We start from the raw sequence: 26,961 nt of genomic DNA on the forward strand, positions 1-26,961 counted from the left end.
AAGGTTTGTAGTTTTTCTTGGGTAAAATATAAGAACTTCCTTGAAGCTTCTGATAATCATAGAAACCTCAATAGAAGAAGAAGATATCCTTGTTAAACCACATATCTTTGACTATGGGCCCAAATAAATCCTACTTTAAAACGGTAAATCCAATGGTTCAGACTTTGTTTTGGCTTTGTTGAAACAAGGTTTGTAGTTTTTCTTGGGTGAAATATAAAAACCTCCCCTGAAGTTTCTGATAATCATAGAAACCTTTCCTGAGGTTTCACTTTCATAAAAACCTGTAGTTACCAAAAACCTGCAAATGCAATTACCTTCCTTCCATCTTTGTTCTAGCATTGAAGACTTCAAAGTTACAAAATTACCGTTATAATTTATTAGGGAATTTTTCAATAAAATGCCAAATTTGCCCTTCTAAACTTCATTAGAACTAACATTTTTATAGAGAAATTATTTTATTCTCTTCAATCTAATTTGGAGATCTTTTTTAATTAAAAGTGAAAAATTATTTTGGGGGTATTTTAATAAGTTTTTATGTAAATTGATAGATGTAAGGGTAAATGGATATTTTTGAAAAATTAATGCAATAGACGAACATTTTATGTCCATGACAATAAAACAAAGGGAGGTAACTGCAGCTTTTCTCAATACTATAAGGGAGGTTTTTGTGAAAATGAAATTATAGGGGAGCCTTTTATGATTGTCAGAAACCTCAGGAGAAGTTTTTATATTTTACCCTTTTTTTTGATAAAGAACAAGGGTTTGCAGTTTGGTCAGTGTAATTTCCCATCACGTGAAGAAGTCAATCCGAAACTTAAATCACAGTCATCCAATTGTAATAGTGATTATTCGACGGCTAAGGTCGTCCAGACAATTCGTCCCTCACCTTTTTTACAATGATTGTTTAATATTGTAGGTAGGAGATCAGAACCGCTAAGGTAGCTGCTTAAGGAATTGGAGTGGAGGCTGTTATCAATATCATCCCTCAGTTAAAAGACCGTTAACCTAAAGATTAAGGCTGTGTTTGGTTTTATAGAATTAAGAGAGAAACAGGAAGTTAAGGTAAAGCTTCGACTTTCGAGTCTCTCTTTCCCACAACTGTCTTATTTTCTAACAAACCAAACATAACCTAAGGAGAAAAGTATCTATCCCAGATCCAAACAACGAAACAGAAGACACCCACCAAAAAAATGGAGACAAGTTAAAAAGAGAAATTGTATATTTACCGCCTTATTTCAGCCGTCTCTCCGTTTTTGCTTTTTCTCGCCCTCGTCGCTGTGTTTCAGAGAGAAGACGTAGACAGTGATCAACGAGAGGAGGACGCTAAAGTCTAGAGCATCATTCACAGGAGAAGGTGTCTCCGAAGTCCGAAGAAGAGCTACCTCTTATGTTCTCTTTTATCTCCTCCTGTCAGTTTTGGAACAGAAGGCAATCACAGTTTCTAGGGTTTCGACAGAGGTCGATTGATTGATTATGGATCTCGAAGTGGTGGGACGCCATGCCCTTCTTTTCGATGACGACTCTACTGCCGCATTCATCAACTCTTCTGACGCCTTAGTCGAGTGGAATTCGCTCCTCATCGATCGCTACGACGTCCGGCACCTCCTTCAACACCCTCCGCCTCCCATCAAGAGGCGCCGCCATCACCCTTCCTCTCCTTCTTCGTTCGAGGCTGAGCTCGATGAAGAGAGATATCTCGATCTACCACCACCCTCCGATGACCAAGATCAATCATCCCTTCCAGGTCCGTTTTCCTTGTCCTCCATGTTCTGCCCTCCTCTCTGTCTTAGTTGTCCTTCATCTTACCTTTTTCTTGTTATATGAATTAAAAAATGGCCGATTTCTTAGCGCACCTGTTATTTATTTTCTTATCTACTTTTCTGGTGCCAATATATCAGTAAATCTACATGAAATTTTGTTTGGGTGTGACCGCAATTATAGTTAAGCGTTTTGTTCGCCTCTCAAGGATGTTCTTTAATGAACTTAACATGGATTTTAATGAATCCTTTTGATTTTTGCCAAAAAAATAAAAATAAAAGGAGTTCACATGCTTTAATTTCGAATTATTATAAAATCTTACCTGGAATGTTGAAGGAGATATGCGAATAAACAACTCAACCTACTGACGAATGCATCTTTATGTGATAACTCGAATTAAAATTATTTCGTTTTGCTTATTGCAGAAAAATTTACATCATCCTTTTGAACAACGAATACAAAATAAAGCAGCATATAGTGGAGGATAGTTTTATTCTTAGGCTCGGAACCTGTCTAGATGCAATTAATACACCGTATATGGTGTCATTTGGAGCTATTTAAGGCCCTGTATTGGCACTAAGTCCACTCTTTATGGCCAAAATGACACCCTAGGTGGTCTACTAATGTAACCCTTACTGTTATTCTATGGAAAAATTGTAATCTGAGAAGACAGATTTCCTGCCTTGAATTCTTAGCAGGTCGAAGAGGCATTTACTTTTGAAGCCTAAGTTTCAGTTGGTTCCCATAAATTGAGCATTACTACAGAGAAATATATTTTCCCTTTTCCTACTACAAGGATCGATAGAAACCAAATATAAGTTGACAGTTGGGGAAAGAAGACACAAACTGATGGAAAATATCTTTCACTATTAGATGCTGTTCCCAAGCTTCGGAAGTTACCAATTCCGTGGTTATCATTAATGCAATCAAAAGAAACTTATTAATGTACCAAAAGACCCCTACTTTAGAATGAGTAATAGCAGCAGCAATACAAATGTCAGCTACTCAGCTGCACAAATATAAGAAATAGCAATTGGCTGACAGGTAACCACATCCATTTCAATTTACATGTCAGGTGGCTTGCAGTACCCCTGGCCTGGGAGCATCCCAAACTATCTCCATTTTTGCCCACCCTATCTCTAGCTAAAGTTATATTTCTTAGCAACAGTACTCCTGCCCATTCGTCATTCGGTTCATTGTGGCCAAGGTGCAAGCAACAATACAAACATGCTTACATGGACCTGCCACCCAAGATGCTTGTTTCTGTAACCACAGTAACTGCATTCAATTCGAATTTCCATTGGAGAGCATGTTGTGGGTTGTTCTAGTATTTGGAAACATTTCTAAAATACTATCACCCCTTAACTTGGGCTCTATATAGAAAGGCATTCTAGTTTCTGTTCTGTATCAGGATAGTGCTTTATTTGCAATACATTTCCAAGTTGCGGGAAGGATTCCTAATTTGCAACATTTACATCTCTCTTGGGGCAAGTAAGAATCATTTCACCCGACTCCACTATTTCTTATTTTCTTTTTTTCTTCTTAATATCTCTGTAGTGTATTGCTTGATGCATACTCACCAATCTGTTGATACTGAACCTTGCCTGTGCAAACTTGTTTTAAAATTTTACTTTTCATCATTCAGAACCAGACAGTGGAGCAAAACTGGCAGATAAAGGTGCCTACCATACTGTTGCCTTTTCATATGAAAATTCTGATGCTACCATTCACCAGAGGAATTCTGATGGTGGTTTGGGATCTTCCAGTTTTCTTCCACCATTCCCAGTGCCTGAATTTCTACTCCAGAGCCTAGTAAGTGCTCTCTTGCATTTTGACTTTATGGCAGATATTTTTTTCTTCATATGCCCTGTATATTATTGTTTGTATGAAGTTATTAATGCTTGTCAATCTGGTCGCTGCTAATTGTCCAAAGTACATATGTTATTCTAAGGGTTACCATGTCTAAGTTTCAGATACTCGGAGCAGTGTGGAGTTCTTGACGTAAGGTTGCCATTCATGGGAACCTTGTTTCCTTTTGATGTTTCATGACCAAGGGACCATGCAGGTGGGATTAGGAAGATAGGTTTTTGTTACTTCATGAGGAAAATAAATCATCAGCAGAACACTTTCAAGCAAATTGGCTGAAACATATTGTTACAAAATTCTCTTTCATGATCTTTATATTTGTCAGATATATGTGAGATTCCATGGTTCTAACTTGGAACTTTTAGTAAGATGTATATTTTTTCCTAGAGTATTTTTCTGTCATGAATTTCATCATTACTGAGTGGCCTTTTTTCTCTTTCGGTTTCAGCCTCCAACGGAGAAGGTGCATCAAATTATTGCGAGAACTGCTTTATTTGTCTGCAAACATGGAGGACAGTCAGAAATTGTATTGAGGGTGAAACAAGGAGACAACCCAACATTTGGGTTCTTGATGCCTGACCATCATCTTCATGCATATTTCAGATACCTTGTTGACCATCCAGAACTTCTAAAGTCAGACATGGATGCTAAACCTCAAGAAGATGGTGAGAAAGCAGATAATGAGCAAAATCAGACAGGTGATGTTGCAGCTGGGGCATTATCATTGCTTGGATCTGTATATGGGACTGGGGAGGATGAGGACACTGCACTCCACGCTGCAACAGAATGCAAAGAAAAGGAGCTTGGTGAATCCTTAAAAGCTGCTGATACAACCATTTCGCATGATTCAAAAGAAGCAGAATCTTGTGGTAAATTGATCAGAAAAGAAGAGGAAACTTCCAAATGCCCACTTCCTGCTATTAAGGAGAAGGCCCCCTCATCAAAAAGAAACCGATTGGTGACTACAATAAATGCTGGTACTAGCAGTAGTAGGAAAAAAGAAGGTGATGTATTGGGTTCACATCATGCTGCTGTGTATAAAGCTCAGGCTTCTAATATGCCTAGCACATCCAAGGCTCAATCTTCAATTTTGGAGCCTCCATCTGACTTAAAAAGAATGGTGGATAAAATAGTTGAGTTCATTCTGAAAAATGGGAAAGAATTTGAATCAGTTCTCATAGAGCAGGATAGCCAAACTGGGAGATTTCCATTCCTACTGTCATCCAACCAATATCATCCATATTATCTCAAAGCTCTCCAAAAAGCTCAAGAGGTTAACTTCTTTGGAATTTATTTCTATTTTTGTCACTGTAGTAAAAATAACATCAAATCTATCTCCTCTGATTAGTTTAGTTGCCTAGATTGACTGTTGTACTTTGAAGCTTCTATTTATTTAAATGTCAAACTTTTTGTTCTTCAGTTTTTTTCGTGGTAGGGAACGGTTTCAACAGAGTTTTCTTAAACAAAAGGATGGAAGTACAAGAAAAAAATACAAACCTGAAGAAGAAAACCCCAATCTGCCAATTATAGCCTCCCCATACATTTTTCAGAAAAGAAAAATGACTTTGGTACTAGAGCCCCAGTAGAGTCATCCCTGTGGACCTCAAATCTGGCCAACAAGTCAGCTAAATTGTTAGCAGTTCTGATAAACTATTATGTTGCAAGTTTAGTGTTCAGACATTTTTTTAAATTAATTTCTTATACCATTTTTTGAATACATTATTTTTTTAAAGAAATATTTAGGTAACTTATTCTGATTCTAAAATGATCATGAGGTCTAAAGTAGATCCTTTACACAGTTATTGATTTCATAAGCTAGAGAATTTTGATTATCAGTTAGGATATCAAATTAATATTTATTCTATTTGTCCTCTCTTATTAATGCATTTCTGAACTTCCACAGTCAAAATTGCCTGGAAAAAGCCCCTCATCTCAGATGTGCGATTTAAAGGCTGCTTCTAAAGACAAGGATAAGTTGTCAAAGGGATCTTCCAGTCATGATGATATTCCATTTGATTTTGAGAGGAAGGAAAGGTTTAAGATGGTAATCGGTGGGCCAAAGAAGGATGTGCAAGACATATCATCCAAACCAACCCTACAGCCAAGTGGAGTGAGTGTGGATGCAGCTGAAGCCATTCTTCTTGCAGCAACAAGAGGCCTGAAAAATGCTAAATTGGATATCCTTGCAAAGTCATCACTTGATTCCAGTCGGGGCCTTGGTGGTGAGTGCAAGCCTGCTTCAAGCTTTGGTAGTCTATCCTCATCCCAAGTTCAGAGCTCTACTCCAAAACCAATTCCCGGTAGGAATGGAGTAAGTGTAGATGCAGCTGAAGCTATTCTTTTGGCTGCAACTAGGGGCCTAAGGAATCCCAAACTAGATATCCTCCCAAAGACATCAGTGGATGATTCTGGTCGGGGCAGTGCTGAGGATGGCCAAGCTTCAAGCCTATGTAGTCTCTCATCCCGAGCTCGGAGCTCTACTCCAAAATCAATCCTAAATGGTGATCCCAGTTTTTCCATGCCTATTGATTCGTCTCAAAAGGTTGACTACTCAGAGAAGGAAGGTAGCAGGACCAGTGATGTATCAGTTGCCAAGGCTATTGCTAAGACAGCAGCCCTTGCAGCTGCAAGTGAGGCTGACTCATCTGAAGCATGTTTAACAAGAGAACAGAAGCAAAAGGCAGAGAGATTGAAGAGGGCAAAGATGTTTGCTGCAATGATAAAAAGTGGGAAAGCACCTCATTCAAAAGAACTGTTACCCCGTTTATCCGCAGAACCACCAGATTCTGCACATTCTGGTTTACTAGGTTCTGGTTGCAAGGGGTCAGTACCAGGTACACAGGTCCCTCTATTTTCAAATCATTCGGGGGAAGAAGGTGATATTGTGGACAGAGAAAGAGAGGGTAGCTCAGTACCATTAGATGCCCACACGTCCAATAAAATGGATGGTTATGAAAAGAAAGAGCCTGATGATGATCATGAGGATCGAAGACTGAGGAAGAAGCAACATTCAAAGTCCAGAAGGCATGAGGAAGATGACAATGATGGTGAGGAAAGGGATCATAAGCACAGTAGGAAGAAGCACCGTTCTCATCATCCTTCCCATAGGGAAGAGCGCAAACATAGAAAGAGGCATTCATCTCCTAGTTGTAAGGAATCTCGTCACCGGCACAAGCACCATAGCTCATCTGAAGATGAGCATCGGCATCGGAGTCGGAATCATAAGCATAGAGGGAGATCCCACTCAGAAAGAACAGCAGAATCGGAGGATGATGAGATTAGTGCAAGTGTCTCAGCTGATTCAAATACAGTGAAGATCGGTGGTAATGCTACTAGGGAGACATCTCTGGGTTTATCAACGGATCCTCCTCCCACGGGAGAAACCCCATCAAACACTCGGTCATCTGACACTACAGAGGTGCCTGATGAGCTGAGGGCAAAGGTTAGGGCCATGTTGCTGGCGACCATGTGATCATCATACGTTTTTGCACTTCTATCATTAGCTCTTATTGTAATATTCTTGATTCTAGGCCTTGTTCTCATGGTCGAAGTCCAGCATGTATTCCTTCCGGTTCCATTCCATCTCAAGGATCAAAATGGTTATCTTTTCAAAGATATTTGGGTTATATGTTGCTTTTCAGTTTCCAAGGCTATTTTCTGATAATAACTAGCAGTTAGGTTAAAGGTTTTCTCATGTCTCTTATTTCTGTAGTCAACATATTCAACGTCAACATCATATCTTCATGCTTGGAATGTGAACTGTGATGTACAAAGAACGTTGTGATGGTACCATGTAGTTCAATTGAGCTCCAACCAGGCACCTTTTTCAAGCCCAACGATCTCATCTTCATCCATATTTCTCCCACTCCATCCCATCGTTTAATTGAAGCATAACTATGTGCTAATTGGACATAATTGCTAGCATTATTAGGCTTCAACATGAGGATTTCTCTGGCGACAATATCTCCAAGATCTGTATTTCTATGCAAGCGACAAGCATCAAGGAGTATACCAAGAACATCAATAGGAGGCAGCACGAACATCTTTTTGATGAAGTTGTATGCCTCTTCTAGTTGCCCAGCTCGGCCAAGGAGATCAACAATGCAGGCACAATGCTCAAGTTTTGGCTCAACCCCAAAATCTTTTATCATAGACTGGAAAATGTGCAACCCCTGGGCAACAAGTCCTGCATGACTACATGCGGAGAGCACAGAGAGGAATGTGACGGGATTTGGCTCAATTCCCGTGCTGAGAAATTTTGCGTACATGTTCAAAGCAATCTCCCCCTTGCCATGAGCACCAAATCCTGCGATTATTGTGCTCCATGACACCACATCATGCTTTACTATCCTGTTAAAGCACATCTCTGCAATCCTTATGTCCCCACATTTTGAGTACATGTCGATCAGAGCAGTGTCAACTGAGATGGAAGGCCCAATATTATTTCTTATCACAAAAGTGTGGATCCACTTCCCTTGATGAAGTGCCCCGAGGGAAGCACAGGCTTGTAGAAGGGATACAACTGTAATGGAATCGGGTCTTTGGTGGGCCATTCTCATTTCATTAAAGAGGAGCATGGCCTTGTCTAAATGACCATTCTGAGCATAACCAGAGACTATGGCATTCCACGAAACCACATCTCTATTGCACATTCCGTCAAACACAACCTGGCTTTGCTTCACCCTACCACACTTGGCATACATGGTGAGAAGTGAATTCTGGACGGCTATGTCTAGTTGCATTCTCTGTCTTATGATGTAGCCATGAATGGAGATTCCATGAGCAAATGAACCAAGTTGTGCGCAAGCTGCAAGGACACTAGCTATGGTTGCAGTACAAGGCATTACCATTGACTGTAACATCCATTGGAAGACATGAAGTGCCTCATCCGATCGATCATTCTGCACAAGACCTGAAATCATCGCTGTCCACGAAATGACATCCTTACTCGCAATCTGATTAAATATCTGAAACGAATCTTCAGATTTTCCGCATTTTAAATACATGACAACAAGGGTTGTCTCTATGTGTGCATCCGATTCAAACCCAGTCTTGACAATCTGTCCATGGACCAACTTGCCCAATTTAAGTGCACTGTCATTTGCAACAACAGACACCACAGACCCAAAAGTCTGCTCGTCGGGTGATATTCCCTCAATCTTCATTCTATTCAAAAGCTCCAAAGATTCGTTCAAGTTATCATTCTGGGAGTAACCGGCAATGAGAGAATTCCATGAAACAATGTCCTTGTGATCCATCAATTCGAACAGATGCCGAGCATTATCTACCGTTCCACATCTAGCATACACATTCAACAAAGAATTCAAAACTACAATATCAGACACAATACCACATCGAATTACGGAAGCATGCAGACATTGCAAATGGGCGAGCTGTGAAACACCAGAGAGCAAGCCCAACATGGTAACCGAATTGGGTTGAATATATTCTTCTCGCATCTGATTATACATAGAGAAAGCCAAATCAACGTGACCCATACGTGAATAACAGCCGATAATGGCTGTCCAAGGAACAACATTTCTTTCATGCATCGTGTCGAAAACCTTACGCGCGAGGTGAATGTCTCCAAATTTAGAATACATGTGGACGAGAGAGGAGGCAATGTAGGCATCAGACGAGTACCCATAAACGATGATGCGATGATGGATTGAAAGGCCATGGGAAGATAAGCCCAGAGAAGTGCAAGCTTTGAGCAAACAGGGGAATGTGTAAGCGTCGGGAGTAACGTTGTCTTTGAGCATAGAGAAGAAGGTGAGGAGGACATCTTGGTAAGCTCCTGCCGTTGAGAGACGATTGATTAGTTCGTTAACCGACTTGGTGACGCTACGCATAGGTGGCTCGTGGCTGCAGCGGTGGTGGTGTGACGATTGCGAGCGCTAAGCCAAAGAGGTAAGTTTAGCACCTCCATTCCATAGAAGCTAAAACAAGGATTAATAATAGGGAAAATTCCCAATGAGTATCCATTATTTGGTTCAAGTGACAATTTGGTTTCTAAATTTTAAAATGTGATAATTTAATATCTGAACTTTTAAAATATAATAATTCAATATCCATACTTTTAAAATATAATAATTCAATATCGGTACTTTTAAAATGTGACAATCTAGTACTTGTCATTAAGCAGCCCGTTAATCAGCCTTTAAGTGACATTTGAAAAGTCAAAAATGCCTTAAGAATGTAATCTAATTCTCTTTATCAAGCATCCAAACATTGACAATAAAATGAACAGTCCCAAATTTTAGATTCTTGTAAATAGTCCCAACCTTTTTGAATAGAAGAGGCTAGGATTTGGGACTGTTGAGTTTTTTGTCAATGTTTGAATGGTTCATAAAGAGAATTAGATGCCATTCGAAGGGCATACTTGACTTTTTAAATGTCACTTAACGGCTGATTAACGGACTAGTTAACGACAGGTACTGGATTATCACATTTTGAAAGTTCGGGTACTGGATTGTCGTATTTTAAAGTTTGAGGATCAAATTGTCACTCGAGCCAAAGTATAGGGTATTGATCGGGAATTTTCCCTTAATAATAATTTGTGTTTGTAGAATTTAGACCACAACTGACCCGACAACATGTTTGGGCCCCCATATGCTATCGGGCCATGCGAACTGGGTCAGCTTATAGACCTTAGGCTGTGTTTGTTTTGATAGGAAATAATAGAAAAACAGAAAATTGAGGGAATGGAAAGACATTCCCCCAATTTATACTTTTTCTCTCTTATTTTCTATCAAACCAAACATAAATACATAACCCAAGTAACCAGTGATGAGTAGCGAGATTTCAGTAAGGAATCCTTGACAATTGACATAGAACTTGGCATACTTTGAACTTTGCCCTTGCTCCATCTACCTTCCTTGTTGTATTGATATATGTTTTAGGCAAACAAATAGTATTTGGTCAATAAGAAACAGATATTTTTGTTAGAAACCACTAAAACAGAACCAGTGTGAAACCACTAAAACAGAACCAGTGTGAATTATCAGGTCCCAATACAAAATTTTAGCTATATCTGTCTGTTTCAACTTTCAACCAGACTTCTATTGCAAGTCTCGTCTAGAAACTGACGAGAGGACTTGGAATATAATTTTTCTTTTATCCTTTTTGTCTGTTGGGCTAGCTCCCCAGCCATTTTGGACTAGAAACTGACATATCCACATGCTCTCATCTTTGTTTCTCTGCTTTCCGTTCTCAGTATATTTTCCATGAAAATGTGAGAAATTACCAAACATTCAACGTTCCAAGATTGATTAATTATTCGGCAGCCCCATAAAGTCTTCTTCCATGGAGGATTCTGTTTGCTTTTCCTTCATGCAGCTGGAGAAAGTCCTACAGAACCTCTCAAATCATTCTTTCCCCACTTTATTCTGTGAATGTATTCCGTTGGGATTTGTAGTTAATTAGACTTTTTTTAATAATTTAGTTAATATCTATTTGCTGGGTCAATATTCTTTTCCCTAAATGTTCATATTGATTTCAGCAACAGGAGAAGAAAGATCAATATAAAGAAAAAAAAGAATAGGTTTGTCTTTGAGCCGATTTAGGATGCCAAAATTGAATATCGACATGACCCATTAAAGTTGGTCGTTCACACATCAAATGGTCCGACTGTTGGATGTAGGTAGGCATTTTAGAGCAGTTTATACACATAAATAATACTTATCAAGTCAATTATTAAAGGAATCAGTCGATGACCAACCTTACAGCCCATTTTAGAGCTGTTTCTGAGAAGTTGTCGGAAAGAACTTCAGCAGAAAGTCAATTTCTCAGCTCATGCAAATTTATTTTTCGCTTTTCGGGTTTTCAGCAATCACAGCTTCATGGCTTTCTGTGTGGAGCCTATATATCTTACAATGGTAGAAGCTGTAAGCCCTCCCCAAATAGATACTTAACATGTTAGCAAATATGTGATAAATGCAGCTGGTTGGTAAGGTTTCCTGCTGGTTCATCTAAATTTAAAATAATATTGCAACGTTAATGTAATTAATTAAGGGTGCTTATTATAAGAAACATATTCATTTTTGAACCAACCAAAAAAGCCAAATATTTAGAGTAGGGGGTTTGTCTTTATAAATATTCAAACCCCTCCCAACATGTCTATCATGAAAATCTCAGGTTGAAAAAAATATTTAAAAAAAAAAAAAAGAATCTTAATTATTAGCTCTTTGAATCATGCGATATATACACATGTTTGCGTCCTGGGTGTGAGTGTGTGACCCCTTAATGATGTACCTAATTAAATGTGTATATATATATATATATATATATATATATATATTGTTGGACTTACTGAGAGCATCACCAATAACCCTACTTATCAGTTATATGTCACTGATCAATCTAATAATCACCTTTGTCAATCCATGTTTCCATTAAACCAAGCAATGATCTACAAGTAGTCACTGATCATCGGTTAATTAGGATGACACATCAGTGGTGTCCAATACTGTTGATCTTAATTATGTCAGTTGAATTCTCTCTTGGTCTTGGAGGCTTCTCCAGTATATGGTCATCATCGATCCAGACCTAGGCACCCAAAATATATATCTCTCATTAATCTATAGCCTCTAATTTCTCTAATTTAAAGTCATCGTCTGTGGCTGTCCATTTATGACTTGTGGAGCTTTTCAAGAGCTAGCTTGAAGGGGGCGTTTTGTGATTTTCTAGCTAATGTCCCTGTAGCCTGTAGCCTGTTGCTGTAGGTAATGATGATAAGAGTCAAGAGGGTGTCCAAGAGGAAGATCAGAAGACAATCAGACATGGAATGAATATCCCCAACTCCACTTCACTACCAAAACCTACGTAAATCCCACTAGTGCTTGCCACGTTTGCAAGTTATCAGATAAGATTGTGAACTTTCCAAACACCCCTTCTTCAAAGTTTGAAACTCTATTGATGATGAATCAGCAGCTAGCACCTGTCACTTTAATTAGATTAGATGCATGGGTCACCCCCTGCCGCCCAACTTGGATTAATTAGTAGTAGGATAATGATGGTAGATAGCACCAAATGTTTCCTTTTCAATGCCATCTTATTCTTACAATTAATTTATTAGGTCCGTCATGCATGATGACTAGTGCTTTGATGATAAAATTAGCCTCTAAATTAATTCAAATCTAATCTCTTATTTTGTTTGTGATCTTTTTGGCGAAAAATTGGAATTCTGACTTGTCACATGAAATTAAGAATAATATCAGTCAGTAGTGTATATAGTCGAAGGTTTTAACAATATTACATGCATATAATATTATGTTGTCTGTCTTCAAGCACTAATCTTCCCTTATTAATCGAACGTGCATCAAAATTCTCAAGCATGAAATCTTTTGATTAAAGAAATAAGAAAAAAGCACATGCCCAATACTCAAATCCAAGTGCTGCAGGTAGGGTGGATTTGAGTCGAGTCGAATATTTGGTTATCCGAGTTCGGCTTGTTGATATAGTCTTTGAGCTCGAGTTAGAGACTTGAGATTGAGCTAGAGTTCGATTCGAGCTAGAGATTTAAGCTCGAGCTCGGTTCAAAGGTTGCAAACTCAAGCTCGGCTCGGCTCGAGTTCGATTACGAGCCAAATTTTTTCTTAAAAAATAAAAATTATATGTATATATATAAATATTTTTTTTATTTTACATACAACAAAATAAGTATTTATTATTATATATATAATAAAAAATATACGTATAAAAATTGTTTTTATTTTACATACAAAAAATACGAATTATACAAATTATTTATTTTATATATATTTATATGTATGTATGTATGTATGTATGTATGTATGTATATAATAAAAAGTTATTTATTTATTTATTATATTATATTAGGCTCGCGAGCTTCACAAGTTGACCTTCACTGGGCTCAAACTCAGCTCAACTAGCAAATGAGCCTATGTATCAGGCTCAAAGCTTAACTTGAAACTCGATTTAAACCAAATCGAGCCAAACTTGAATAACTCATGAGAAGCACGACTCGTGACCACCCCTGGCTGCATGGAGGACTGTTTAGGAAAACCATTCTGTCATATAAAGTAACCTTGAAGTCATCACTAATTTCACATCTCAATATTCAAGGGCTATATACATGCATACTTATTATATACATACATATCTATAATTCAAACACTGAATGGCATTCTAGGTTAATTTTTTTAATACATGCAAGTTTTTATATACATAACATATCCATATTTCTAGATAAAAGTCATATTTAGTTAAATGACTCAATTTTCAAATTCAGAACAAAAATTAATCTAAAGATCTATTTGGCTTAGGGGTCTGAATCAGTATTGGAATGGCCCGATTCCAAATACTTGATTGGATGGAATCAAGATCTGATTTCCATTAATTCTCGATGGAATGGCATTCTCCTATTTCAGGGAATGACTCCCCTCCATTGAGAATTAATGAGAATTCTATTCCAACTGATTCCTGTTCCGATTCCGATTACGAGTCAGACAAACCTTAATTAATTAGTAGAAAGATGGGGTAACTTCTCCTTGCCTCTCTTTGTTGATTGAATATGTCATTGTGCAACATAAACAAGACAACAGTCCCCAATCACATAGATTTTCCCCAAATGAGAATGCTTGAATAATCTAATATTAATATTTAGGAAAGCGGGAAGAAGAAGATAACTTGTAAGACAAAAACACATAGATGGCTTAAATCTATCTTATGTATGTAAAAGCAAGATTTGGCTCAACTGCAGAAGGCTTGCCTTCAAAAAAAAAACTACAGAAAGGCTTAACCAGTTACCACTATCATCAATGATGTAAGGTAAATTTTTAATTTTACAGCAGAGCAAAAAGATAAAAGAATATATTGAATGATTGAATCTATATCAAATTTTGTAATAATAATGTTAGAAGCAATATCTTAGAAATTCAACTAAGCAGTAGGATTGGATATGACCTAAGAACTACATCTTTTTCCAAGTTATTATGATAATTTTGATTTTGTTTTCAAAAACAAAACCATGCACATTGGCAAACATGCACCCCTTTAGTCAACCAAACATTAACTAAGCTAATTAAATACAATAAGGTGAATCAATCACGGTATATAGCGTTTTATTAATTAATTTTTTGGAATCTCTAATATATCTTGATGAGCAAGCAGATGAATTTTTGGCCATCCAATGCAGTCAAATAATCATCCTATCAGATGAGGTTTCTTCTTGTAAAAGGCATTTTAATAAAACAAATTTTAGGGGGATTTCTTCCTTTTGTTTTCTACGATGGCATTTAATTTATAGCTAGGCGTTATAGCTTTTGGTAAAAGCCAATAAAATAGGTGAATTATATAAGAATGACAAGAGGGCGGGTTCTGAAAGGATTTTGTAAATTCTAAATTTTATCTGTCTTTATTTGCCCTAAAATCCATAGCGGGTTGAATTTTGAGAATGCAAACCTCTCTTGCACATGAAAATACAAAATCTTTCTTGACTCTACCCTCCCCCTCATTCAAGGGTAGAGATGGGTTGGGTTTAGAATCCACATCTAATTTCTTATATTCCTTGTTATATATAAGCAATAAATTTTATCTGCTATCCACCCCAAAACCCATAGCAGGTTGGAATTTGAGAATACAAACGCTTCCCACACATGAAAATGCAAAACCCTTCTTGGCCCTATTTTTAGGGAAGTCAGATATTCAGATCTGATATGATCCGATTTGTTTTCCTTAAAAATTAATAAATTATTAAAAGAAAATTTAAATATACTAATTGAAATAAAGAAAAACAAAAAGTATAAATATTTTTTAATTATTTTCATAATATATACATGTTTTTTATAAAAGAAATAAATAGTATAACAAATTTGCAAAAATACAATGTCAATAATATATTTATAAATAAATAAATAACATATATATAATTATATACATATGTATATAAATAAATATATAGCACATATATCGGATTGAATCTTTTCGGGTTCTAATTTTTGATCGGATCCTATTATCTGATCTGATCCAATCTGAAGATTTGAACTGGGGAGATCCAAATTCGACCAAATAGGATCAGATTAACCCCTACCTACCCTCCCCGCATTCAAGGGTAAGGACAGGTTGGGTTTATATTCCACATCTAATTTCCTACTATTTCTTGTTATATATATACAATAAACACTATTTGTTTGTATCCACCCTAAAACCCATATGGATTGGATTTTAAAAATCCAAACCCTTTCCGCACATGAAAATACAAAACCCTTTTTAATCCTACCCTCCTCACATTCAAAGGTAAGGACGAATTAGATTTAAAATCCACATCTAATTACCTATTATTTCTTATTATATATAACCTACAAATAAGTAAAATTATACAAATAAACAACAACTTAAAGTTTACTGAGCAAGTAAATTAAACAATGGCTTGCCGTGACAGTTAAGTTTAGTATGAACGAGGAAATGGATATCTGTGGGCGTGTGAAGAAGTAGGTGATTGTATCAACCCATTTACCTAAAGCTGCATTAATTTCGTCTGCCTCACTCTATGTCATTCGCCATGGGATCCAATTTGGTCCTGCTTTGTTGGGGTCTTGGGGATAGCTGTTCATAACAACACCCAAACCAACCAACCTGGTCTGATCCAATCCGAGTTGGCCGGTTTTTCTTCAGTATCGATCGGTTTCAGGTTACAAAAAACATAAACTGATGGTTCAGTTCAGTTTCGATTTTCATGTGTGAAAATTGAAATTGAACCGATCCAAACTGACTTAGATATATATTATATATATAATATATTTCAGATATTATATATATATATATATATATATATATATATATATATATATATTTCAGCTTTATTTGATTATTTTAGAAATATACATATTATATATATATAATTTCTGATATATAAAATATCAGTTTTAATCCATCAAATCATTTTTAATTTTCAGTCATCCAACCTTTGCTTTCTTAGACTTGAATCCTTTACCGTTCACACCGAGAGAATTATTCACAAAACTGACCCAAACCGACCCAACCCGATTCAAATCGATCAGGTCGGTTTTACTTAGTACTGGGTCGGTTTCAGTTTCATTTCTAGGTAAACCGACCAAGTCGAATCGGTTGAAAAACGCCAATAAACCGACCCAACCCGACCTGTAAACAGCCCTAATTGGGGATTATATATATATTTGTTCCAAGTGCGCTGAATGTTTCCAATACATCCATTTTCTATGAACGAACGGGACCAGTGACAGATGAACTCCCAATCGGCTACTCCAGTTCAAGAACACTAACCAGGGGTTGTTGAGGTTTTAAATTTGGCCTTTTTACGGCCCTCGGTGAATTGAGAATCTCCCACCCCCTTTCTTTTAACCCTCATCCAAACTGTACAATCGCATTATGAATTCTGAGGTGGATTGACTCTAAATTTTGGCCATTATTTCTGAAAAATAATCCCTCGAAAGTTTGGATTAAATTTTGTTAATAAACTAATTTATTTATTGTTAGGTTTATATTATTTTATTAATATCATGGAGTTTCAGGCAAAATAAAATGACTGAGACCCAAAATCTCAAACGAAATTCCAAATGTTTTGGTTGGTTGAGATGAGATGAAACCAAATTTGGTTGGAGGCCCTCCGACAGAACTTCCCCGGTTATATAATTTCTTTCATGATGAAACCAAAATTTCGCAAATTTTGTTGTACTTGCGTCGAAGCATCCATGGATGAGATGAGAGTCACTGATGTACTAAAGAAGATTCGAAAATGATAAAAAAAAAAAAAAAGGGTCCAGTTTCATCTTGGAGGGAGACCCATAATTGGTATCACCACTAGACTCGGAGTCGGACTCGGAGGGCCTCTTTCTGTCTAGTTATGAAGAATTATGAATTCGTGATTGGGCCGAGTACTAAGATTGTATCTGTATGAAGCCAAAACTAAAGTCATTCAAGGTGGAAGGAGACCAGAGAAGACGCATGTGAGCAAAATCGGTGTTGATGCAAAAACCGAGCAATTTGAGGGGGTTGAGACTTGAGAACGACCACCCAACCAATTCAATGTTTTGGGCGTAAAAGGGCTATTACTTTTCTTGGGGCCCAGCTCATTAAATGAATCACCGTCAAATGGGCCAACATCTTTGAAGCCTTTATCAACGTTTCTTATCAGCGTGGACCAACAAGTAGCTCTAGAGAACAAGATGATTGGCCACGGCAAGTCTCCCTTTGGCCTCACCACAAGAGCAAAACAACAAAGAGTGAGGGATTAGCCGATAAGAAATGAAAAGCAATGTAAAGTAGGTAATCGAGGACAAAACGAAAAACCGATTTTTCTTTTGTATGGTTTCACAAGTCTCTCCCCTTTGAGAGATATTTGTATATTTATCTAATTGATCAAATCCTAATTAAACAAAAGCAAACGTCCCCTCGTTGAGAGTTGAGATGTGTCAGTTCCGTGTGTGGTAATAGTAGTACTCGGCTCTGTGATTTTTTCTCCTACACAAGCAACCAGGAATAAGACCCATCCATGGGTTGAATCTGAACCATACACTAAACTAACGGCCCACCTTCATGCATATATCCAGCGGATACAAATCATGTAGGCCCTACCTTAACTAAACTAGGGTTAGGAGATAAGGAGAAACAACAAATAAAATCAGAGTTGTAGACTTGTAGTTAACCTGATCGATCCATTGATCATCGGTTCCTCCTTCACTAATCTCTATCAAAACCTTGGTCGTGAGGTTGTCATTGAATTGCATGCAATTTGGTTAAGCCCACGGCTACTTTGCTTTGACATATAGGCCTCGTTTGTTTTATCGGTAATTTGGAGAGATAAGTTGGTCAATAGGAAAGTTAATTAGTCAATTTTTTTTATAAAAAGAAAATAATTTCCTTTTGTGTTTATTTGTATAACTGTGAGTCTCATAATAAATAAATTTTTCCCGATAAACCTTTTTTGTTATCTCTTATACAGAAAAGACTAATTCATCTTCTAGATGCATATGTTATTACTTTTCCACCGGAAAAGAAAGAGGCCAAAATTAATTAAATTAAAATACCCTTAGAAAACATAGGTAAATAGTGTGGTGTGAGTAAATTAATAAAAATAAAAATCATGATAAAAGAATATAGATGAATGCATTTATTGTAGAAGTATTAACTAAGAAACACTTATCCAAATAAATGCATATAACTAAGTAATTTCCAGTCCAAAAATCCCTAATATAAATCCTTTTCTAGCATAAATTGTGTAATGATTACGCCATTAATACATAATAACAGAAATCTGTAAAGATCGGTTCCTTGAATAACTACAAGAAAAAATCTATAGTTCTATACTGCCAGAATACATGATACTGGAAGAGAAATTAAAATCCATGAATTAACCACAAGGCCATAAAAACTTGACCCGACAACCCTCCTGGATTGATCAACTCCTTAGTCCATTCCAAGTTTCAGGTTAGCAATCGGATCTCAATATTACCCGACAACCTGGTTTGCCTATCATCAGTCGTTTTGAAATTGGAAGGCAAATCAAGGACTCGTTTGTTTGTTTGTTGTTCACTAAAAATGAGGGAAAAAAAAAGGGAAGATACACCGACAGTTTTGGGTGTCGTCGGCAGGGATGAGGACTTAGGAGTGTTGGGTCTAGGGATTCGTCGGGAAAAGATAATGAGCTTTTTAAGTTAAGTTCATGAGATGGGAGGCTGGGAGCTGGGTTGATTATTTATTTATTAAAGTCAGGTCATGGCTCGTGAAGAGAGCTTTGAAAAGTAGAGGAATTTGTTTGAACGTTGAAATTTGGGACTGATGACTGCTCCTTCGATTTCTTCGTAATCACTATCAATGGATTAGATCAAGGTTTTCGAAGAACCCATGATAGGGAAGGAAATTAAAGCAAGCAAGGATCATCAGAAAGGACATATTATAATTTTAGCTTCTAGGCTCTTAGGGTCTTTTTGTTTCCTCTTAATTCTTATCTCTTAAGAGAATCAATTAACTTTAAGAGAAAAATGGTTGTTCGCTTCTTCTTATCTCTTATTTCTTAAAATGTAATTATACAACTTTTTATTTTTTAATAATACGTCAAAAAAGACAAATAAAAACTCTCTGGATCAAAATAGATCTTTGATAATTTTCAGAATTCAAAATTCAGAATTAAGAATGAAAGAAAAATTCACCAATATTAATATACCTCTTAATATAATTATTGCACTTTTATATGTATCTTTCAGTATATCATTGTACATACATAAGTTGCAATAGAGAAGTTTTATTTGAAAAATAAATCTTTATTAAGTATTATATCTTTTCATACTATATACAAAATTTATGAGTGAGTTTTGATTGGTCAAAACTCTTTTCATACTATATCTATTAAGTAACAGTAATATAAACATCTTCAGAATGATGTAGGAGGCCAAGACAAGCTAAAAAAATAAACACTACTTGGGCTGGATTTTAGTTTTTACTTTTCAGTATAAAGAAAAGAAAAGGTACAAACTCCACCGTCATGGGGTGGGAGAAATAGGTGGCTCTAAAGTCCAAGGCTTGTCGGTTTGTGTGTATTTAATCTTGACCATCCGACTTAATTTCCATATTTTCACGTTTGTAGGTTGCAGTACGATCATCACCACCACGTGGGCGTACTTCGTCGTCAACCTCATCCCCTAGTTCAAATGTATTATGGCACTTCTTTGATTATAAGGAAGTAAGGACTAACGAGGAGCTGGAGGAGGAGACATTTTAAGCAGACCTATTCACATACACGGCGAGAGAAATAAATATAAGAAAAAGAAACTTATTAGTTTAAATAATCAATCAAACCTGATAAATAAATGGAATTGAATGATGGTACGTCGGCATGGATTGGATGCATGGATATATTGTGGATTTAATATGATAGCCCTATATAACCAATGTGATATCGATAGCTTCACTGATCTATACAGCCTAAAGGGGTGTCTCCATGACCCATGCATCCACCCACATTAGATGATGAGCGTCTGCAGATACAGTCTGTACTGATATCAGATAACGATATTTTTCAACAAGCAGGTTTAAAAAACTGGACCGGTAATGAAACTGTTTTGGTCACCGCATTCTGGGTCAAATAGATTTTTCGTTCTAATTTAAAAAATTATAATAATTAAAATAAAAAATGACAAAAAAACCATTGTCTTCAAATGTTCAGGTAAATGTTGTTGATCAAATTAATGATTTTTGGTCCAAGATCGGTTTCTAGGTCAACCGAGCCAGACTGGTTTTCAAAACCATGCTTTTCGATGTTTATATTGAGATATTATGATTAAACCCTTCTAATTCCTTTTTAGCTTCCTTAAATTATCCTTTCTTTTTTATTATTCACTTGGAAACAGAAAATGCGTAATTTTCAAAGAATATCAATTATCATTTTATAATATAGAGGTCGACGCCATAATTTGTCCCCACATAGTTTGAATTCATCCAAATCCAACTTGTCTTTAGCTTGCATTTGTTTTCCAAATGATGACGACCAAAGTTTTGCTTGAGGGGGCACGCGGTTCTAACTCATGCCTCTAAGTTGTATTCAATTGCGTAAGGTTAATTATTTAATTACATAAAAAAAATAAAGATAAATTAGATGGGAGTAGGAACCGCAACCAATAGGCAATAGCTAGCGTTTTCAAAAGAAGATTGATGGATGAAGAATATATAGAAGCCAGATTTAATTGAATCACGTTTTAATCATGACTCAACTCGTGAACACAAGCTCCAACTTTTTCTGTAATCTGTGGATGAATTCTTCCCCTCCTTTTGAACCATTGCACTCTCTTTTCTCTGGATGACCATCCTGTTAATTACTACCTTTTGCCTTAATTTCTCCGTGGGGCGCCATTAGTTTCAAGTTTCAACCTTCCTAGATTTTATTTTTATGGTTGGTACGTAGCTGGCTTGGCTAACATGTATCGACAGCTATATATGCTAACATCTTTTCCTACTCTACTTACCACATGGAGAAGGATAATATATAAGATGACCGCCCGATTTCGCAGAGTCAAAGATGGGCTGAGAAGGGTTTGGGCCCACCTCAACGAAAGTGAACATAACAGAGCTTGAGCTCGACAAGTTTTCGTGATTGAAAAGATGTTGGCCCACGTAAAAGAAAAGCAGCTGAAGGCCTGAAGTCTGAAGCCTGAAGAGACGAATAGTAAAGACTAAAGTAGTAGTAGTAGTAGTGTGTTGCAACCGACTGAATTAAAAAGGAGTCTTAACTCGTTTCCTCCATGTTAGTTGGGGGTACCCACGAATGAATTCTCTCAAATCATCCAAAATTTTACTTTTTCTTTTTGTGATTGATGGAGAACTCGTGAAAGCAAGAAAGGAGCAGAGAGTCAAGCCGAAGAAAATGAGAAAGAGAGTTGTAAGTGAGAAGAAGAAGAAAAGAAAAACTCAGAAAAAGGTAGATAGATCTAAACGTGAAGTTGAGAAGGAACGTGACCGATGAAACTAAATAAAGAAAAGAAGAGAACTGGCGCAGCACATGACTTATTAACAACCCAATGGAAATATGGAATGGGCATGGGGGGGTTGTTGTACGCATTTCTCCAGTCTCTTCTTTCTCCTCTTTATTGGTTTGACTTTTTACGTTCCAATAATGCGGCCGTTTTTCTATTTTCTATTTTCTATTTTTATGTGAGGCGTGCATGGTTTTTATTATTTATTAATTACCCACATATACATAACTAACTAATATTATTATGATTTAATTTAATTAAAAAAAAAGTTACCTGATATTGTGAGGAGTGAGGGAGTGGGGACCACTGTCCACTTTTCTATTAAAGTTGCTTACGCGTTTCAAACACCGGTCATCCTGGGTAAATGAAATCAACGCCCTACCTTCCCATGCTCGAACGTCGTGTGTCCATACCATCACCGCTCATCTCGTCTACTTCCCCACGTCATCATGGTTTTAATCTATTTCTAGTTTTCTACACTATACAATTATATCGAATAATTAAATAATAAATTTTATTGTCCCTTCAAATATTTTTGGGAAAAGTACGAATACACACGATGCAGAATTCTGAATCCATCCACCCCTACGACTAATCCTCTCCCCCTTATAAGCTACATCCTGCCCGTGAATTTGACATCAATTCACGGTCAGGATGCATTCCCCCTTGTACTTTGTGGCTTGTAAATTCTGAACTGGGCTGATCGATACTTCTCCCAATATTTTTCTATTTTTTTTCAGGTTTTCACGTTGAAAAGTGTGTATCAAGTGCGTCACTCACCCATACACATACTGTCTTTGGCTCTTTGCACCCAAAAATCAATCTCAACTGCACATTTGATTTGATGTCCAACAAACACGTGCCTGATGCTTCCTTATATTTTTGCCAGCCGGACACACCCTCAATAGCCTCTAGTCTACTGTGGAGCTGAAGTAATGATTTGTGATTCATCAGTCATACGGTCAGAGTCTTGGGTCCATCTAACTTTTGTATTTTTCTCCGGTTAGATAATAAGTTTATATGGTACGAGAGGATGCATCTTATCGTTAATTTTTCATCTTCTAACAAAAAAAAATAAAACTATTGTTAATACAAAAGAATTTGTTTAAAAATTTCCAGGCCGGCCAACTAATAGAGGGAACAGGATCTGCTCCTCACACTTGGGCGCTTCACATGCACATCCACCGAGCATTGTGAACATCTCCAGTGAAAAATAATTTATAAATACGGAAGATGTTCCCAATGGATGGTAGGATGTGCGTGCGAGGCGCGTGTGAAGCGCCCTATGTGAGGAGCAGATCCGGTTTCGTAATAGAGAGAACATAGAAAATGCGATAATGAATAGTTCCAAAAGTTTAAGCAAGGGACTCGGTCCCACCGGTACGAGCCGAAAGAGTCAACTTCCTATCCGGTCGATCTGAAACGTGGCTTCCTACGTGGCGTCAGTCAAAAGGCCGTGGGCCCAACCCAGTCGTCACAGAGCCTGGCCGTCAAATTCGTTGACTTGGCTCCCCTCACTTCTCTGCCCTTCCTCACGTGGAACGCGCCGGGCCAATCGGGGCGGTGGATTTGTGGAACCAGTCAAACCAAGATTTGACGAAATGTAGACGAAACCATCTCTCTCTCTCTCTCTCGATCTCGATCTCGATCCAACACCTCCCGCTTCTTCTCTTCTTTCGTGGTCCCCACTGCCAGCTGTCCGATCTGACGCACCACCTGGCGTCACCTCTCAAATTCCACTCCATTTTCTCTCCCCCTTCTCAAAATCTACTACCACTTTGGTCTTCGTCCGAACCCTTTTTATTGCCGAGCCCATTGCACCGGTAAAAGACTTCAGACTTCATCTCATCTTCTCTCTCTCTCTCTCTCTCTCTCTCTCTCTCTCTCTCTCTCTCTCTTATTCCTTAATTGATTTATGGACAAAGGAGGTGGACTCACTATTGATTCTTCTGAAATTGGATTCTTCGTGACTAAGCCCACTGCAATCAAGTCGTCGTTCCTAACATCCAATCATCCAAAGTGGAAGCACGATCTCATGGATTTTCCGGTTAACCTTAACTGCAGAGACGAGACTGCTTCTCCAGTGCCGTCGGACGAGAAGCGAATCGATGAAATGGATTTCTTTTCGGATAAGAATCGATTGAAGGATTTTGATGCCAAAGCATCGACTATCGATATCAAGAAGGAGGATTCGCATGGAGGAGTGGCTCCAAGACTCAATTTAGATGTAAATGTAAGCAGCCCGAGCTAATTAAAATTATGTAAACTGTGTTGCATAAATTATTTTTATTCTATCAAGCCTCCTATATAAACTGAATTATCACTATTACTACTCTTAACAGTTTAATTTGATCTTGTTTTACTTATTTGTAGACTGGTTTACACCTTCTCACTGCAAACAACGGCAGCGATCAATCAACGGTGGACGACGGAGTATCACCAAACTCCGGCGACAAGAAAGCCAAGAGTGAGGTAAGAAGGAGGATATGTTGTGGAATTCAATCTTGAAACTTTTATTGTCTAGTTCATAATCTCATGCCTAATAATTGATAATATTCTAACTTGAAAGATTACCAACTTATAGAATATCGCATGTTTCAGTTGGCCGCTCTTCAATCCGAGCTTGACCGGATGAACGAAGAGAACCAACGCTTGAAAGCGATGCTTAGTCAGGTTAGCAACAACTACAACGCACTACAGATGCATCTTGTAACATTGATGCAGCAACAGAATCGCAAGGCCGAAAACACCCAAGAACACGAGGTACGTATTTAATCGATCTTGTGTTTTCACTTATTAGTTTAGACTTTAGATTCCATTTCAAAATTTCAGTTATGGTACGAATCAGTAATTAACTTGGTCTCTTAATGGGCGTGTATAGATTTCAGATGGGAAGCTGGAAGGCAAGAAACAGGATGCCGGTGGAGGACCCATGGTGCCGAGACAATTCATGGATTTAGGCCCGGCTGCGACAGCTGATACTGATGAGCCTTCTCAGTCATCGTCTGAGGGTCGAAGCCGTGATCGCTCTGGATCTCCTCATAATAATGCAGTAGAAGTGGTGTCAAAGGAATATAGGCAGCAGAAGAATAACAGCAGCAACGAGATTGTTCCATTTGATCAGGACAAGGGCGATTTTGGAGAGGGTAGAGGGATTGGAAGGGAAGAGAGCCCGAACCAAGGCTGGGCTGCTAACAAGATCCCCAAATTGAACCCCTCCAAGAATGCTGACCAGTCCACGGAAGCCACCATGAGGAAAGCTCGCGTCTCAGTTCGAGCACGATCGGAGGCTCCCATGGTAATTAACAAACCAGTTATTAACTCGACTGATTTTTTTTTTTCTTTCGAAAAAACAAGAGAAAAACCCATTAAAATTACCGAAGTTAGAATTTAATTAATCCAATTAAACTTGATGGGTTTCAGATCACCGATGGATGTCAATGGCGAAAGTATGGGCAAAAGATGGCAAAAGGGAATCCTTGCCCTCGAGCTTATTACCGTTGTACCATGGCTGCTGGTTGTCCTGTTCGAAAGCAAGTATGTTCACTTCTATATTTCGATGGTTTCCTTTCCTGGCTTACAATTATTAATAACAATATCCAGCATGTGATATTAATCCGAATTATGGTGCCTACAGGTTCAAAGATGTGCAGAAGATCGATCTATCCTCATAACGACTTATGAGGGAAACCATAACCATCCACTCCCTCCGGCAGCCATGGCGATGGCATCAACCACCTCAGCGGCAGCTTGTATGCTACTCTCCGGTTCAATGTCCAGTGCCGATGGGTTAATAAACTCAAACTTCCTGACAAGGACTCTTCTTCCTTGCTCATCAAGTATGGCAACAATCTCGGCTTCAGCCCCGTTTCCGACTGTCACATTGGACCTTACTCACAATCCCAACCCTTTGCAGTTCCAAAGGCCACCCACCCAATTCCATGTTCCATTCCCCAACCAACCCCAGACCTTCCCCTCCCAACCAGCTCCCCCACTGGCTCAAGTTTTCGGCCAAACTCTCTACAATCAATCAAAATTCTCTGGACTTCAGATCTCTCAGGATGTAGAACCTGCTCAATTCGTCAACCAACCGCCCCCGCCACAACTGCATCAGGCACAGCAGACTTCATTCGCTGATACCGTTAGTGCTGCAACAGCCGCTATTACCGCTGATCCAAACTTCACCGCAGCTCTTGCTGCTGCCATTACCTCTATTATCGGCGGTGGAGTTCGTCCGACCAACAACAGCAACGGCAATGACAACAGTAACAACAACAACGCAGCAAACAATAGCAGTGGCAACACCACCACAAGCAACAACAACAGCAATAACAACAAACTCAGCAGTTCGAATTTTGCAGGGAATTAGATAGAAACACAGTTCTTCTTCATTTGTTATTTTTTTTTACAGGTTTTTTTCCTTGTTTAGTGGTGGGAAAAAAGAAAAAGGACGAGATTACTATATATACAGATTTTTTTTTTCTGGTCGGAGGGAAAGAGTAGATTAGAATTTCATTCTTTCTTATATTTTGTTTAAAGTTAAATAATTGGATCCAAAATATCTGTGAATATTGCATATTTTTTACTTGTGTTCATGCATATATAGTAGTTAGTTTTTACTTTGGAAGAAAGCGGTTTTCTTTGTTTCTTGTTTTGTTGAATTTGTCTGCAATTAAACCCCAAGAAAAGAAAGAAGGAAGAAAGGATAAAGGATAAAGGATAAAGGAAAGAGAGAGAGCTGGCAGCCGTAGCCAGTCAAGAAAACCGTCTTTCAAGTAAGCTAGAAAGAATTAGGGCGAATAAATGTTTGACACGGAAAGGGTGTAAGGATGAGGTCAAAGACCGGCTACGTTGGTAAACATCTAGAGCAAGG

The 26,961-nt window shown here is 37.8% G+C and overlaps 3 protein-coding genes across 5 annotated transcripts; 2 read left to right on the forward strand and 1 right to left on the reverse strand.

Annotated features, from left to right (window-relative positions):
* Positions 1-1,238: 1,238 nt before the first annotated feature.
* On the forward strand, positions 1,239-7,264 carry LOC104594046 (SWAP (Suppressor-of-White-APricot)/surp domain-containing protein). 3 transcript variants are annotated; one of them, XM_088902490.1, is made up of 4 exons: positions 1,239-3,249; positions 3,404-3,570; positions 4,073-4,897; positions 5,528-7,264. In XM_088902490.1, the coding sequence occupies exons 3-4, from the start codon at positions 4,196-4,198 to the stop codon at positions 7,094-7,096; spliced, it is 2,271 nt and encodes a 756-aa protein (XP_088758616.1). In that variant the 5' UTR covers positions 1,239-3,249; positions 3,404-3,570; positions 4,073-4,195; the 3' UTR covers positions 7,097-7,264. The 3 variants fall into 3 exon arrangements, with proteins under 3 accessions (XP_088758616.1, XP_010252467.1, XP_019052737.1); XM_010254165.3 differs by having other exon boundaries at positions 1,252-1,744; XM_019197192.2 differs by lacking the exons at positions 1,239-3,249; positions 3,404-3,570 and adding an exon at positions 3,681-3,955.
* A 34-nt stretch (positions 7,265-7,298) lies between these two features.
* LOC104594047 (Tetratricopeptide repeat (TPR)-like superfamily protein) lies at positions 7,299-10,831 on the reverse strand. Its single transcript, XM_010254166.2, has one exon. The coding sequence runs from the start codon at positions 9,474-9,476 to the stop codon at positions 7,299-7,301; it is 2,178 nt and encodes a 725-aa protein (XP_010252468.1). The 5' UTR covers positions 9,477-10,831.
* A 13,052-nt stretch (positions 10,832-23,883) lies between these two features.
* LOC104594045 (putative WRKY transcription factor 31) lies at positions 23,884-26,719 on the forward strand. Its single transcript, XM_010254164.3, has 6 exons — positions 23,884-24,321; positions 24,462-24,560; positions 24,690-24,851; positions 24,970-25,386; positions 25,512-25,625; positions 25,726-26,719. The coding sequence occupies exons 1-6, from the start codon at positions 24,004-24,006 to the stop codon at positions 26,455-26,457; spliced, it is 1,842 nt and encodes a 613-aa protein (XP_010252466.1). The 5' UTR covers positions 23,884-24,003; the 3' UTR covers positions 26,458-26,719.
* Positions 26,720-26,961: the final 242 nt, after the last annotated feature.

Source organism: Nelumbo nucifera, chromosome 1 (genome assembly GCF_055504915.1).
Source record: "Nelumbo nucifera cultivar China Antique chromosome 1, China Antique-T2T, whole genome shotgun sequence".
In the NCBI taxonomy this organism is placed as follows: domain Eukaryota; kingdom Viridiplantae; phylum Streptophyta; class Magnoliopsida; order Proteales; family Nelumbonaceae; genus Nelumbo; species Nelumbo nucifera.

Coding starts and splice junctions, on each gene's coding strand:
- LOC104594047 (XM_010254166.2), bottom strand. CDS start 9,476: ATGCGTAGCGTCACCAAGTCGGTTAACGAACTAATCAATCGTCTCTCA.
- LOC104594046 (XM_010254165.3), top strand. CDS start 1,474: ATGGATCTCGAAGTGGTGGGACGCCATGCCCTTCTTTTCGATGACGAC. Junction 1,745..3,403: donor AGATCAATCATCCCTTCCAG/GTCCGTTTTCCT, acceptor TTCATCATTCAG/AACCAGACAGTGGAGCAAAA. Junction 3,571..4,072: donor AATTTCTACTCCAGAGCCTA/GTAAGTGCTCTC, acceptor TTTCGGTTTCAG/CCTCCAACGGAGAAGGTGCA.
- LOC104594045 (XM_010254164.3), top strand. CDS start 24,004: ATGGACAAAGGAGGTGGACTCACTATTGATTCTTCTGAAATTGGATTC. Junction 24,852..24,969: donor AAAACACCCAAGAACACGAG/GTACGTATTTAA, acceptor GGGCGTGTATAG/ATTTCAGATGGGAAGCTGGA. Junction 25,626..25,725: donor GTTGTCCTGTTCGAAAGCAA/GTATGTTCACTT, acceptor TGGTGCCTACAG/GTTCAAAGATGTGCAGAAGA.